The following is a 17,435-nucleotide window of genomic DNA, read 5'->3' as shown; positions in this document are numbered from 1 at the left end:
TGCAGACTAAACTATTCAACAATCAGAGTGTAGAACATGCAGACAGGCAATTAGAGGATTTTATGCCTACTTGGTTTTGGTCTCACTCATTCTAGCATAAAATGGACATGCATATCACCATTACAAATTACTTATTACTTATATATATATATATATATATATATATATATATATAAAATGTGTGTGTGTGTGTGTGTGTGTATGTGTGTGTGGAGCAGACAGTATGGGAGTGAGGCAATTAAATTTTCACTGACTACATTTACAGTGCTTTGCAAAAGGGCAGTTAGTTGAACTGCTTGACACTTGGTTCAACTTGTGAGTAAGCATGATGTCTCAAATCTTTTTGGTGCTTACACGACTCCTAAATGTCATACCTTCCTGTGTGTTACAGTACAGTGTGAATGTGCTTTTGAGAAAGGCTGTTTCCCAGCAGTACATTGTAAAAGAGCCGCCCCTTCCTTAGGACTACACATCACATCACCACGGCTAAGTGAACAAAGAACAGGGAAAAAAAAAAAAAAAAAAACTACACATCTCATTTACCAAGTTTATTTCTCAACATTTGATGTGCTAAAAAGTGGTGGCAAAACCAGTACAGCAGCTTTAGACATAAAAAGTTCATACCAAGATGAAGAAAGGACAGAACACAAATAGGCCAGAAAATGTACTAAACTGAACAACAATGAGGAACTCATTCATCAACTTTCAGGCAGCCAAAGAAAATCATTTTCATTATCATGGATGGTCTATGAACAAATACACAAACACATTTAAACAAGCACATCAGCTATGAGGATGTAATTTTTCCCTGTCTTTCAAAGGTTGACACCCCGCTGCTTGTGCTTCTGAGCCCAACTGGCAATGCACCCCGAGTCTCTCCAACCAGAAATACTTGGCATCAGTTAATCCAAGCCCAAACAGAAAAGGCCCATTATGCTTTTTGATCACTGGCAAATTCTCCTCTTTCTCTCCCTTTCTCTCTTAACCCATTTAAAAACTACCTGTTTTAGTGAGAAGTGATTTGTTTACATTAGAGATGGATTTGTAAGTCTCTCTCACATTAATACAGCTTCCATCAGCATTATGATTACAAAGCTCCTCATTGAAGCCCATGCAAAGGCATTCCAGACCCATGATGAAACGGCACACAACACTGTGGCCATTCCAGCCTTCAGATCAGTCATTCTGTTCAAAGGAATGAGATCATTTATAACAGTCAGCAATAACAGTTAGGCTGAAATCAAGACAGAGATTAACAAAGGGAGCTATGATTCAAGTTTTTTTGAGACACATGAGACAACTAATGAGGTATATATTAGGGCTGTCACGATATCAGATTTTTCACACCACAGTTATCGTGGCCAAAAGAATTCACGATATCGATATATTGCGATATCTATAGAAACCTTGAAACACATAGAAAAAAACAAAACAATGTTATCAGTCAAATTCATCTTTACTTTATTTTGTCTTTTTCATTCTTTAAGTCAATGAATTACACCATTGCATACAACAACTACACTTAAGGGTAATCAGATACTGATAAACAAATAACTGATAAACACAAGGCACCTTTATTTTTACTTTTTGCATTCTGTCTTTAGCAAATTTTTATGAAGGAAGACAAACATTTAGTTGATCTGATTTCAAGCTGGAGTAAAAAAAAAACACTGCTTGAATGTATCCCAAAGAACTGAAAAGTCTTTCTGATGCACATTGAGGCAGAAAATATTTTATTTTATATTATTCTATACAGTGATAAAGGCTATATAGATTAGCATAGCATTATAAATACAGGCTACATTATCCTTACGAAGATAGCTAAGATGGCTTGAACACAGACAAACCATATATTGTACTGTCAAAATGGTGCGTTAATTTGCTTCATGTTAAATCATTTAAAATGTCTATCTGCATTTTAAATGCACATTTAATACAGATTACAAAATCAGAGAGTAGCCTACTTTTCGTTTTAAATTGTTTCGTTTAAAAGTAGACATTTCAAGTTTTCTGTAGATATATTTCTCACGTCTGTGAGAGTTTCGTTTATGAGACGCGCTCCAGTTCAAGTGCAAGTGATCGCACCGGCACCTCCATGTCATGATTATACTGTCTGCTATATTTGCTTATTTATTAAATCCAGGCAATTAGTTGATAAAACATTGATTAAAATTAAGATTTATACAAAACAAAAATCACTTTAACGAAAGGCTTTCTACAAAACAAAACTTTATAAAGTGGTCAAAATCATGTCTGACCCACTCCATGTCTCCTGATATATTGCGCATCTCATGATGTAGCTATCCTATCTTACTCATGCTGTTCACTTTTCATAATCAACATAGATGAAATTTAAAAAATGACATTATAATATTTAAAGATAAATATGAAACTAAATACGTTTTCTTTAATGGCTACAACACATATAGTACAGAGAAATCTCATGTCGGAGGGGGATTTGAGCAAACATCGTTTTACCGGTGAGAGTGAGCAATTGAGTGGAGCGCGCTGGCATAGACCGAAATATTGAGCTTCGCTCACATGCTCTGCTGTGTAGAGAATATCCTCCGTCTTATCAGATGACATACTTTTGCTCGGCAGTAGCAGCTGTGCGCACTGCATCTTCTGTTTTATCCCAGGTTGCAGCGTTAAGGTGAAATACCGCCACCTATTGTACTTTGGGATGTCAACCAGGTACTGGCGCTGGATTATTTACGTGTCATGTTATCATGCATATTATTCATTTTAAATATTACGGTTATCACGATATATTGTCACACCCTTAATTAACAAGATAGCGATTTTTCATGTTTTGAATATCACAGTTATCATCAATACCGGTATATTGCGACACCCATATTATACATTATAGAGTTCTCCTCCATAGCGTCTTTGATTGAAAGCCGCCTCTCAGACAGGCTGAGATGGCACTAGAGTACTAGAGTTATCTTTCGCGTCTTCTTGAGCAAATACACACAAAATTATGCCAAAATGCCTGTTTTGATGAATATCCACATAAACACAGTCTTAACTGAACGTAAACAGTTATGTGTGTGCTATAATGGATCTGTGCATTAGGCTATTGCTTGTAATTTGAGAAATGTGAGATTTCACTGGTATCTAAAATGTTGGTATTGTAAGGTTACGGTCAAAAACAACAAAAGCAATAACTTATATTATTTATTTATTTATTTATTTATTTTAAAGAGGCACCATTTAAGAGATGGTCTCTTGCTACATATTCTCACTGAGGGCTAAGCCTCCCCCGAAGATCAAATCCTAGAACCGCCTCTGGTTCACTCCAAACACTGCACTGTATTCTGCAAGAGTCTGCATTACACCGGAGAATTCAAATGTCATGAAAGGCCATTTCAGGTCTGTTCATTCATCTCTGTCGTCTGTTCAACTCAGCACTGTTGTCTTTCATAGATATAAAGAGTTTGTTGTTTTCGTTCCTTCGTGTGCATTTGGCTATCTACCAACAAATAAGGAAGCTGTCTGTAAAAAGCATTTCACATGTACATAAATGGAATAAGCATTAGCGCGTTCTCTGTGCTGAACGCGCGATGAGTTTACAACACTCGCAGTTACAGTTCATATCTGCACCGGAGTGAGTGTTTCAAGTTTTGCACATATTTCATATACTCTTTAAAACAAATATTAGCATTGAAGTTTTACAGTTGTACTATAAAATAAAATTATCTTTATTAAATACTCAATTTCTGTCAAACTTTTAATTAAGATTAACATTAAGCTTACAGTAATGTCAATTGTTTTCTAATCTCAAATATTTTGGTGGGTCTTGAGATAGATTAGGCCTATACTTCTCTAGGTGGGTCCTTGAATGTAAAAGTTTGCTCTAAATTACTTAATTGGTATTCTTACAACACTATTACTTTGTAAGAGAAACAGATCTTACTTTAATCTTAGTTAATGTTAATCTTTTTACTAATTTATCTATTTACTAATAGATCATTAAAATCAAAAGTTGTTTCTTTAACACTAGTTAATGAACCTGAACTAACATGAACTAACAAACAGCTGTATTTTTATTAATTAATGTTAACAAAGACTAATGAGTACTGTAACAAATGTATTGCTCATTGTTAGTTAATATTAGTTAATGCATTAACTAACCTTAACTAATGGAATCTAATTGTAAAGTGTTACCATAAAGTCAATAGAAATATTCTTCAATTCATCTTAATCCATGTTTCACAGAACAATAATTGTTCTGTGAAACATGGATTAAAGCCGCACACACACTTAACGATTGTAAGGCCGATTATGAATGTAAATTGATACTTATGACTGATCGCGCTCAAACGCGTCCAGTCAGAGCCAATTGCGTTCAGTCTGCGATTACAGTCGGTTTTTAAATTCCATGTGTAAGTATTTAAATCTGCTTCAGTCGCAGGAAACAATCGGTGTATGTGTTCAGTTCAGTCTTAGAATGTTTCAGCTAATCGTTAGGTGTGTCCCCGGCTTAAGATGAATATATGAGGATAGGTTAATAATGACAGAACTTTCATTTTAGGGTGAACCATCCCATTAAGGCGGCAAAACAATCAATGACACATCTCAGCACAAGCTCTGTTGAATCTGATGAAAGTTTGGATAATTGTAACTTCCACCTTATGGTGGAATATATTGTAACTATTTAATAGATATAGCAGAGCTTTGATCATTTGTGAGACAGCCGTTTTTGACTCATAAAAGTGTTAGAAAAAAATAATGCTGACATAAGGACTTCATAAAGAGAGACTGAAGCGTTGTGTTTCATATGCTTTCCTCACTCATCACTCAAATGGGATTCACCACTCACATTAAGGCCTTGATATACTCACAGCGAAGTTCTTTTTCATTCTTCGTTTAGGAGTAAAAAGAAGTTCAAATATCTGACTCCGCCCACACTGCTGAGATTGGCGTTTAGATGAATATGTAAATAAGTGCTGCACGCTTTCCTCTCAATAACAAAATAAACAACACAACACTATTTTTTTTATAGAAAGCATAAGAAAAGCATCCGATCATAACATGTTAGCACGAGCTCTGCAAATTAGCCTCCAGTAAAGTCACGTCTTGTTTATTTATATGGCATTTTATTCAATCGGTTGCTTAAAAGCAAGCAGCTTTAGAGTATCAAACATGAAAAACAGTGTCAGTGTTTCATTTCACCAAAGTACTTCATTTTCTACTACAAAGCGGCTCTCCAGTGTGTTCATGATTTCACCCACAGAGGTCTTACCACGACAGACTCAACAGATTAAATGAGTCAGAAGAGTTCCACGTAAAAGACGACAGAGCCTTAGCGCTTAGCCTATTACGTTATCGTCACGAACCAATGGTAGTTCGAAGGTGTTTTGTAGCTGGCGCAAACTTTTCCTGAGAGTTCGCTTTGGCAAGCCATTTCGAACTCCCAAAACAAACTCCAAACGAACTTTGTTTTGGCCTGATTTTGTTCAAAGTGTTGTCACATCAGTTTGTTCTCCGATTCTGTTTGAAGTATATCTGGGCCTTTAGGAGTGGAAAAGAGAGTTTAAATCCTGTCCACCAACCTTTACCTTATCAGTGACCTCTGCAGGACTATGAAAAACATCTGCATTTATTGACTTTGCCTGCCTTCATTCGACTTCTTGTTTTAGCCATGTAAATATTTACTGAATGAGACAATGGCATGTTATCTAAGTGGTTCTTGCGCAGGTTAGCAGAACCTTCCGACATTATCTTCTTAAGACCTTGCAGCTGATAGTGAGTTTCTTTACTCTCTCTGTTTTTTTCTGAAACTCTCAAGAAAAACAAATACACTGCAATGAAATTCAGACAAGTTCACATGGCTTTTCTTACCATAGCAGGTCCTGTCATAAGCAGCGAGCAACCATGGCACAACTCTCCAAACTTCTCGCAGTAGTGTTTGTGACAGTACAGCCTCCCCTCTTTCTCAAAGTACCAGTTTGTCAGCAGATCAAAGCAAACAGAACACCTGGGGAAAAAAAGAATGGAAAAGTCTGTAAATGAAACATTCTGCTTACAGACTTTCCCTTAAGCAACTGGTCTGAATTTAGCTCTCCAGGAGAGAATAGAAACCTGATTGACTGAAATGTTTAGCAAGTGAGGAGGATTGCTTTGCTCAGTACCAAAGCATGTGACTGTTTTAGGTATTTGACATGTTCACCATGTCAATGGGAAAATCACACATATATAATTTTACCTAACAATCATTTACTCTTCGTCATTCTATTCCAAACCCACAGGACTTTCCTTATTCAGTAGAATACAAGGAGCAGCAATATTGAAGAACAGTCACTCTTCTGTTCCTCACAAAAAAATATATCAGAAGACTTGGAACATACAGCTTAGATCACAGGTTGACTACTTTAATTAAAGTTTTATTATATATTTGTTTGTCTTTTTAGAGCTTGACAATCCAAAATCCTTTAAAAGAGTGGTCAGGATATTCTTCAATATTTCTTCTTTTGAGTTTCACAGCCAAAAGAATGTCATTCAGGTCTGGAACGAAATGAGGTAAATGATTTCATTGTTAGTTGAACTTTAACATTCACCAAACATTTGGGTTCAACAGATGGTCCAAAGGATAGTAAAAACATAAGTTATTGAATGTCTACAGTGTTTCAGCCATACGTCTGAAAATAGCATAACTCACAAAGTACATTCTACTTCTAAGACATATTTTCTTAGTATCTGAGGTAAAGCTAAAGCAGTGGTCAATGATGTCAAAGGAAACACATACAGTACGTACAAAAACATTCTTTCAATCGTGGCTGAGACAAAGTCCAACCGGGCAACACACACAAACACTATAGTTAAGGAATTTGGGACATGAGCCAAAACAAGTCATGAAATTTTCTCATACACTCTTCTTTCAGCCACCCTACCTACAATTGAAACCTGATGTTGGGATACAAGCTATGCCACTTTAAGCTATTATTTACTTCCTATGAGGAAAAAAAGGAACCTAATTAAAGACTTTGAACAGCAGAGCACTTGCACCTTGAGGCCTTTTGAAACAATAAAGGATCACTTGTCCAGAGGAGACAGGGAAGGATGCTTGAAAAGCAAAAAGTTCCTCTTTACATGCCACAGCTTGTTTTGCCAGACTAGGTGAGGTGAGGAGGGGGGCAACTAGGACCTACATCAGATGTGAAACACGTAATGGCTGTGTAACTTTAAAGTAAAGCCTTAGAGGCGAATGGCAGTACCATGATGAATGCCCAAAATATTTCTGCTAAATATACACCAAATCCAGTCACTGTAAAGTATGTGTGCTGTTGTATTAGTGATCATAAAACAACTCTGCATAAATATAATGACAAATAACGATACCAAATAGTTGGACTGTTTTGTCTCACACAATTTTAATTTTATAAATGAATCGCTAATAGGTAATCAATATACTATGATTTATTACACCTGTGAACTGTGTAGTTATTATTCATGCTATTTTTAGGTAGTTATTACAACACTGTTCCCGGATCATTATTGATCATAAGTCTATTAGGACAGAACTGAAGCAGCCACTCGAAAAAACCTCGAAGCTAAAACAATTTTGTAAGGAGTGAATCTGGTCAAATTTTCCACTGTGAATAAAGCACAGAATTTTAGATCCTTAATGCTCCAAAAGGCACAAATTAAAGGTAACACCTGCAGGTGAGAAAGTAAAGCATCTTGCCGCCAGGGTAAAAGAGCAAGATTAAACTCTCAGACAATGGTTACTTATTTTTTAAGAGACTCTGGTCAGGAAAGGAGGTAGACAGCCACCAAGTCTGAACCAAAGCAAAGTCCAAGCATCCAGGCAGGAAATCATCCCCAGGCCATGTTCCAGAAGTTCAATGAGCTTTATTTCCACAATGAGGAAAACATGAATATTCTACAATGCTGAAGGTATTAACAATTAATCTTTTTAAATACCCTATTAAAATTGATTTGGCATGCAGCATGAATGGCTTGGTGTGTGGTATGAATGGAAATGTACCAACTTAAATAAAAGTTATAGTAATTTTCCCCCCAATTTTAGAATTCTGAGTTCACATTTAAAGCTATATGTAGCAGATTTTTTAGCATCTAAATCGAGCCCTGCATACTGAAGGCCAACTATCACTCGAAACCAACTTTCTGACAAACCCAACGAGACAAAGTGCCAAAGGGAAACGTCTGGCATGCAATGTTCTGTTGAATGCTGTTTTCTCTGGTACACCATGTGCCAGAAAAAGGGAAATAGAGGGAAAGAAATGGGGAAAACTGAAAAAAAAAAAAAAAAAAAAATCCACTCAATGGAATGAACGTAGGGAGGATGTGGAAAAGCAACATAGTGCTGAGACGTTCTGATAATGATCACATTAGTGCGAGAAGGTCACCAAACCCTCAAGCCTGTCGACAGAATGGCTAGATTTTGGCCATGTGCCCGATTGTTGCCTTTGTTTGGAGGAATGTTGACAAGCTCTGTTTCTAGAGGCAGACACAATAAGTCAGTCACCCAGACAGAGTGGGTAGAACCTTGTCATCCAGTCTAGGGACACCATTTGTGTGCCCGTGGGATGAAACCTGCTCACAAGTTGGGCAACCTGTGTTCTGACAGTGACATCATAACAGATGAAAATGTTTGTGAATCATCCTCTGGCAAACATGGTGAACTAACATCTGTGAGGACATTGCAAAGGCAGAGCAGGTGTGCACATATGACAAACTTTCACCTGTGCACCAGATGCGACTGGTACATTTTGGTCTCTAATTTCCAAACATGTCTGTCATGTTCCAAATGGAGAATACCAATGCACAGAACTTAGATAAGCTCATATTAACTTCATAATTTGAACACTTTAAGTGAATTTAGGCATTGTAATATAAATAAATTAACAGTATGAAAAATGCATTCTGATATTTGGTAGAGATTACATTTAGTGTTATTAAATTATTCATGTTCTTAAAGATCAACTTAAAATGAGCATTAGGTGAGCATCTAATGGATCATATGCAACACTGAAGATTGGACAAATGGCTACTGAAAATTCAGATTTGCCATAAGAGGAATAAATTATGTTTGAAAGTATATATTAAAATAGAAAACAGTTATTTTACCTTGTAATGTTTAATTAGTTTTTGCAGCATTTTTTGATCAAATTAATGAAGTCTTGGTGAGGACAACAGACGTCTTTCAAAAAAAAAATATATATATAAAAAACCCAAACTTTTAAGTGTATATTCAATATCAACCAATACCAATGAAAAAAAATGTAATATTGACCAATAACCATATTTTGTGAATTTCCTAGTTATTTATGACCCCTTCACCATTTAAGCTCTCAAAAAAAAGAAAAAAAAAAAGAAAAGAAAAGAAGCCTCTGAAAGACATAGACAATAACAACTGATTTCTATTGGGGCATTTAAATGATTATCACAATGACCTAAAAATACTGCCATTGCAAACAACACTTACACAGAATCTCAAGAAATCTCTCTTTCCAGTTTACACCCAGAGGAAAAAAAAAACAGTCTTCACATTAAACAAAAGAAATGATTCAAACCTTGACATACACTCAAGACAAACAGTACAGATAGAGAACAAACAGTCCTTCACTTCCTTCATTCTAGCATTCACAAAGAAACATTCTGCTGCCCACAACTGGTATTCCAACCTCCTGATCCTTGCAGGTACCCCATGACATCTATTAGCTCTGTTCTATCTCATTCGCAGAACTAAATGATTAAGATCAAAAGAAATAAAGGGAGCAGACATATAAAGTCCCGTCAAAATAATCACCTCACATTAAAACAAATCCTCAAATCCTACAAAAACCTATGTTTAAAGATGCAAGAGAATATTATTTTAAATCTGGATTTGGTCATGGTCAAAACAGCAATGCATGGATTCAATCAATACCATAAAAAAAAAAAAAAACAGTGCTATCTTTCTGCAGGTACTTTCACATAAATATGACTTATGAAAGCTGACAGATAACAACAATATATAACAAAATGTTGCAACAAAGTTAAGGAGGTATTAAAAAACTTTGGCTATAAAACTACACACAACATAAATCACATTTTAATCACTAGTAAATGTAAGTAAAAAGGGAAATTCAGATCCAGGACGCATTCTTTCAGAAGACATTCCAGGCCCTCCTATAATTATTGTTAGAACAGTCATTAAAAGCATAAGAGTTCAGTCTGTCCCTCCAATCACAAAAGGGGTAGAAAGGGGGGGGGGAGGTCTTGTATTTGTCTTGCAGAGCTATGAGCCGATGTCTATGAATGTGACAACTAACCAGAGAGGAGATCCTACCTGCACTGAAACTAAAAGCTTATAGGAAAACAGGGAATGCTTGCCACAACAAGAGGGATTTCATAGAGGAACAAAGAGTCATACTCAATTAAGCTAATAATAAATTAAACAGTAAAAAGAAGTTAAATCACTCTATGTGTATTCAAGCACCAATCTATATAAACCTTGTGATGGTATTAAGCCAGTGACAACAAGCTTTTATGATTTAATTGGGAAACTCAAATTTATCCAACCAAGAAAAAATTCAACCGGTGAAAAAAAGGCCTAGGCTGTACCCTTGTTCCAGATTGCAAAAAATGTTGTAGACCCTGGAGTAATTTCTGCCCTCAAGGAACACGGTGGAACCCCCAGAGCCTCCATTTGGTCCTAAATCTCCCAGCACAAGACTGATTCAATCATGATGACAAAACTGTTCCATAATCTTTGGCTATGGACTTTAGGAATGACTTGACATAAGGGTTTTTTCCTACCTCTCAGGCGGCATTAAGGCCACTGGGTTTACATCCATGGGCGTCATTCTCAAATTAGTTTCAATGAGTCTAAAGGTCTGATTGAGTACAAATCAGGCCCCCAAAAGCTTCTACTTTAATTCACTGTAAGGTTTAATAGCAAACAATAAGTCAAAATAGTTGACAAACCACAACTAAGAATAGTCTCCTGAGGTCAGTTATGTTAACTGATGTCCTTTATGCAACAATGGTCACTGGTACAATTAAGAGCTGACCTTAGAAATATGAACAGAATGGACTCTGGCAAGCAGATTTTTAACTAGGGATGCAACTATTTTGATGACACATTAATCTAGCCAAGAACTGCTGAATTTAGACCTTCTAGTTTTTAGATCATTAGCTTTTTCTTAAAAAGGACCTTTACACCATTAACCTTAAAGGATTAGTTCACTTTCAAATAAAATTTTCCTGATAATTTACTCACCCCCAATGTCATCCAAGATGTTCATGTCTTTCTTTCTTCAGTCGAAAAGAAATTAAGGTTTTTGATGAAAACATTCCAGGATTATTCTCCTTATAGTGGACTTCAATGACCTCCAAACGGTTGAAGGTCAAAATGACAGTTTCAGTGCAGCTTCAAAGAGCTTTAAACGATACCAGACGAGGAATAAGGGTCTTATCTAACGAAACGATCGGCCATTTTCAAAAAAAAAAAAATACAACTGTATACGCTTTATATAAACAGATGATCACCTTGCATGTGCTTCCGCTTTCCGTATTCTTCAAAAAGCTTACTCTGTGTGTCCAACGCCTTCCCTATTCTACTTATGGAATAAAACGAAACTGGCGCCACGTTCATTCGGTAAGTTGAATAGGGAAGGCGTAGGACATACAGCTAGTGGTTAAACGGATCGTTGTTGATCCGTGATCCGTACGGACCAAGCCCCATGGTTCGGCACGCATGTGATTCGCGGATCAATTTCAAGTTTCACCGCAATAGAGTACAAGGTTATCATTTGCACGTGTTTTGTCTTGCTAATTTACACATTAAATAAATATAAATCCATTCCAACCCTTGAAGAGGCAAAAGAGGATTTAATTCGGTATCGCACGCCACGCTGTTATCGGTGCGCACAGATGCACATACATAAGGCTTGCGTGCGCGTGCACACACAGAGAGAGAGAGAGAGAGAGAGAGAGAGAGAGGCGCGTTTCAGATAGCTTGCGAATTCCAAATTGATTTCTCTTTCGCGTCCTCAATGCACTTGGATGGACACATACACACATTATGTCAGTCAAAATACCCCTCTCGGCAAGTATTCTCGTAAACACATTCGGTTAAGTCTTAATTGAGCGAGGTGAGAATTTGGATGTGTATCTATCGAATGTGTGCGTTACTCTTAAATTGACAGCAACCTATAAATACCTGCTGTTGTCTGTCATGTAAATCAAACAACAAAACACAGCTTTAACAAAGATAAATCTATATTAAATTTATACAGTGAACAGTGTCATTTTATATTTAATTATTACATTTCTGTGCATAAAAATTAATACTACAGTTAGATCTTACTACTACTTTATTTTTAACTTTGTTGTATTTTATCTATGCTTGTAATTGGTGTACAGTATTTGTTCTTTTCACTTGCCTTTATTAATGTATTAGTTAGGCTAGTAGTTTCTGCTTCTGTTGTGTATTGGAGTAGTTAAAGTGGGCTAAGTAATAAATGCAAAGTTACACCCCCCCCCCCACCCCCGAACCGTGAGTTTGGTGGACCACTACATACAACATAAGCGTTTTGAAGAATACGGAAAGCGGAAGCACATACAAGGGCGATCATGTTTATATAAAGCATATACAGTTGTATTTTTTTCGAAAATGACCGATCGTTTTGCTAGATAAGAGCCTTATTCCTTGTTTGGTATCATTTAAAATCTTTTGAAGCTGCACTGAAACTGTAATTTTGACCTTCAACTGTTTGGAGGCCACTGAAGTCCACTATAAGGAGAAAAATCCTGGAATGTTTTCATCAAAAACCTTAATTTCTTTTAGACTGAAGAAAGGAGGACACAGACATCTTGGATGACATGGGGATGAGTAAATTAACAGGAAAATTTTATTTGAAAGTGAACTAATCCTTTAAGCAGTCTTAAGAGAGCTAGAAAAGGGAGGATAACTTTAGTCATTGCACTGTCTCATTTCCACTTTTCATCATTTCACTGTTTAGCACAAACTTTTCTCTCACATATTTACATAAAACATCTAAGGTAAACGTTCTAGGAGATCCCAGTAGTCACTGAAAAGCTTCAGTAAACTAAGCAGACCATAATACCTGTAGGTGTGAAAGAAAACAATGCAGAATGCTTTCATTTTAATGTAATAGTCTGGATATTTTTCTCCAAAATAAGACAAAAAACAATTATCAGGCTGAAAATCAAAAGTTTAAAGCTTATCTGGTTTACGCTGGACTAGTTGGTCTACAGCCTAGCAAAGCTTGTGCTCAGCTGGACATCCTTCTAAAACCAGCCAACAGACAAGACTGGGAAACCAGTTAAGATCAGCGAACCATGTTAAGATGGTTTAAAATGCTATTTTTCAGCAGTGTAAGAATTTTAAAAGAAGTAGGCAAATCCAAGAAAAGCAATCAAACACATTTTTTTATTTATTTATTTTTTTTTATTTGGTCCATTCCTAGCAAGTCTGGCTCAGTTTAAAGAGAAATCAAGTTAAGACTCACTGAAAGCATGAGTTGTGCCAGGCATCTTGAAGAACCTTCACATGAAACGCATCCTGAATCCTCCCGCCACAGCCCGTGCACGCGCGCTCCGTCAGATCTGTCAATCAAACATCATCAGAAGAACTTTCAGGACTGGCACCTCATACACAGATTATGTTTGTTTACATGGGGAAATCCCACGCGTTCAACTTTCAGCTCGACGTGGGAAATGTTGTGTTTTAAAACTGGAGCTCGAGCCGAAATTATGTAATCTCGCGCTGCAGATCGACTGGTGTAGTTATATTTAAACCAATACTTAACATTTTACCATTAAAACTAAATGTCTACCGAATCTAAATGTAATAAATCTTCTCTTACTAACACAGCTTTAATATCGGTCTCCAATTCTTCTTAAATGAAAAACAGGTTACAGAAGGGACCCATTTTAGCTGTTTATTTGCTTGTTGTGTGATCAAAACCTTATACAAAACAGTTCTGAACGTTTATTAAAGAGGACATTTGAATATTTAGAAATTATGCAATACATATTTACATTAATTCTGACAAACGGCAGAGAGTGTTGTTTCTCGGCAAACGTCAGCTAACGTTACACAAAAAAACAAACAAAAACAAAAACAACAACAAGCGATCGAACGAACAAATTCCTTGTTAGTTTCTACTGCATCTGACCTGAAACTTTTTGAATAATAAACAAGTCCAGGAACTACATCAAAATTAATCAGTACGTATTAAAGAAGCCATTTTCTGGTCCAAAAGTAAATATCGTTCGCGTAATCCTTACCTTCTCGTTCGTCCATGTCCTCTCTGATCTGATTTAATGATATAGGCTATTTGTTCAAGCTCACATGCTGGTCCAGAAAAGTCTGAAGTTCACACGCCGCATATCAGCGATGCTCAATTTCTGATCCATGTGTAAGACCCACAGAGTAAATGCAGCTGAAACTTGAGGGAGAAACAAAGTTTCGTAGCAAGTTCAGAGTTTCTCTCTCGTCCGACCAGATGACGTCATAACATAGCTATGTACGGAGACCGGAAGGGATCAAACAGAATCACCTGAAACAGGAGCGTTTGCAACAGACTGCGCGACAAAGCCGGACCACGTCCAACGATACCGCAGCGCCATCTATCGCTAACGGAACGAAGCGTACAGAAGGCCTGGGCAGTGTTTTCCTTTGTTTCACAGTCCTTGCTATATGTTTTTTCAGTGCACTGCTCACCTACTACTTCAAAAAGAGCGTGTATTCGCCGACAGTTTTATCTATATTCACTATCACTAGGCCAGTCAAGTTCTTTCATACCATCTTTTTGTATGCGTAGTATCAAGATTTATTTTCACTGGAATTAGCCTACTGTCATAGGCTACCCAAACCTGAAGTTAGAAAGGGGTGTCCACACTTTTGCCATAGTGTATTTAACTGGGTGAAAAGCACCATTTGCTGTTTCTCAGATGACACAGAGAATCTTTTTTCAGTGAAAGAAAAGGACAATTCTATGGACAATGAAAACGCTTTAAATAGCCTATATTTTATAGTCACTTACTGTACAATAGAATATTTGAGGCACCCTTAAAATGGTCCAGCTAGATAGCATTCTGAGAATCCTAATGTTGCCTTGAGTATCTTTTCATTGTTAAAGTGTGGACTACTCGAATTCAAATTCTCAAACCACTGATAATAAATGTTCAAAGTTATGCAAATGCATATTTAGCCTGCATTTGTTCATACTTTTGACACTGCTCTCTTTTTTAATTGTTGGGGATAAACAGTTTAGGACCCTTGAGACCAGATATGTTGAATTTAGACCCGGAGTCAAAGTTTAAAAAAAATTAATAAATTGAAGAAAAATTTAATGAAGAATAGTTTGCAGTTTCATCAGCAGAAGCCAGCTTCAAGTCTCACAAGGAGTTCGTAGGCCGCTCTGCGTACATTCACATTTCCACAGCAATTATACTCTAACAGAGTCAACTAACTATGTCATTACTTCAGGTTGAATGATTCTGATTGGCTAAGAAAGATAGACAAATTTGGTAATCTTCCACACATGGACAGATAGTCAGAAGCATATCTTCCTTTGTCACGATTCTGACGAGGGGACCCTGGATTTAGGTACCGGATGTCCTTTTGGGGTCACGACATAGCGTCTGCTGGTCTCAAGCAGAATGCCAGTTGGCCAGTACAAAGGGACCTGCACAGAACACTTAGCGCACATACACAGATACATGATTCACAGCTTCTTCAAGGTTGAAGTTGATCTGAGCTCTGCTCTGAGCAGGAAACTTTCCCCAAAACATACTGATAACATGTTCTTTTCAGAGGAAAATAAATGCTTTAACATACATTGAAGAAGTCATTCAAAGAATTTAACAGAAATATAAATGTTGATTAATAACTTAAAAGATATATATTGAAGTGGCAGTGGATTCCAGAATCCACCCCTTCATAATCTCTAACACCCATTTTCTCAAATCACCCCATAATCTTCAAGCATGTTGTTTCTTTTCTAATGAAACTACAACATCTCATATTCCAACAAGCCACTTTGAAGCAATTAAAATTTCAATTAACAGAGCCAAGTGATGTAAGGTCTGCTAATATAATATATCTTATGTACAGTGGATGAAATTTATAGTGGTAACTCATTTAAGTTTTTGTATTTACTGATTTAATTGGATTCTCTCTAGTCAGGGGAGTTTTTCTATTTCAGAAAAGCAGTCAGTTGAGCAGTAGAGGGCGCTCAGAATCAGAAAGAGCTTTATTGCCAAGTGTACTTGCACACACAAGGGCTTTACCTTGGTATTAAGCTTCCAGTGCACACATAAATATAACAACAAGACATAATAAAAGCTAAGAATAAAATAAAAAATATAAAATAACAATAACTTGTGATAACTTAGAACTGGATGTGAGGTTAAGTAGTCTTTTTATTATTATTATTAAATGCTTGAAAGAACAATAACAATTGTCATCAATGTCACATCATAACAATAACACTACTCAGAGTCCAACAGTCTTTCAGTCCGGATTAAAGGTGCTAAAGAGGATCTTTCCGTCGACTGAGAAACCAAAGACTGTTACTGAGTTTTTGAAATGAGCGCATGTGTAAGAACAGCCCCCCTCCTTCACAGCTCATTTCGAAGGAACGCCTCCCAAAACTCCTGCACGAGTATTGGAACACGAGTGTTTACCACCGGCATTCGCTGTGTCGTGTTAGTGGATTCATTATGTCGGACTCACCGCAGGTAACTCATAATCTGCAGTTGTGTAAAAACTTTGCATGCAGCGCCTGTGGAGTGTGGAAGTTACTGCAGCACGCAGCCGCGCACGTCTCTCACAAGGAACGTCATGGCAGTGATTGACAAGCCAGAGGGCCAATCGTTTACGCGATGATCGCGTAAACGATTGGCTGATGTTTTTAAGGCCCTACCTCGTGCACAGATGATGCATATTAATATTATTCCTTTCAGTGCACCTAATACATAGTCTTTTATCAGTTAGTAAAGACAGTTTCAAGTAATATTGCAAAAATGTATAAAACAAAACATCCTCTTTAGCACCTTTAAGTGCCAAGTTCTTAAACACAGCCAATGTTCTCATAACTTTCAAGCTTTTAGAAGACTCAATAGATTCAAAATACATTTTCATCTCATGTTTAAATCTTTAAAAAAGAGGTTTGCATTTAGAAAATTTGCATTTATGAATGTGATATTTGGCTAACAGAAAAATAAGGTTTATAAAATAAATTTCTTTTCATATTCATGAAAACCAAAAATTACATTTCTGTATGTAAATTTAAAAGTTGGATTCACATAACATTTAATAAAGTCACAAATGCCACACAATGTCAGTGTGAGAGAGCAATTCCAAAATACATGAATAGTTTCAGGTTTCTCTAAACAGAAAGAACAGAGGCTATTAATATCATTCTTAAAGGTGAAGTAGTCATTGGCTG

The 17,435-nt window shown here is 36.6% G+C and overlaps 1 protein-coding gene across 1 annotated transcript in view; it reads right to left on the bottom strand.

The window, feature by feature from the left end:
- limk2 (LIM domain kinase 2) overlaps positions 1-14,599 on the bottom strand; it is a 32,909-nt gene extending 18,310 nt beyond the window's left edge. The window contains exons 1-3 of the mRNA XM_048187089.1: positions 14,269-14,599; positions 13,488-13,584; positions 5,848-5,983 (exon numbers count right to left, since the gene is read on the bottom strand). Of these exons, the coding sequence (XP_048043046.1) occupies positions 5,848-5,983; positions 13,488-13,584; positions 14,269-14,284 (249 nt within the window). The 5' untranslated portion in view covers positions 14,285-14,599. The remainder of the gene's footprint in view (positions 1-5,847; positions 5,984-13,487; positions 13,585-14,268) is intronic.
- Positions 14,600-17,435: the final 2,836 nt, after the last annotated feature.

Source organism: Megalobrama amblycephala, linkage group LG4, assembly GCF_018812025.1.
Source record: "Megalobrama amblycephala isolate DHTTF-2021 linkage group LG4, ASM1881202v1, whole genome shotgun sequence".
Classification (NCBI taxonomy): Eukaryota; Metazoa; Chordata; class Actinopteri; order Cypriniformes; family Xenocyprididae; genus Megalobrama; species Megalobrama amblycephala.
This window is presented reverse-complemented; position numbering and strand designations above follow the sequence as displayed.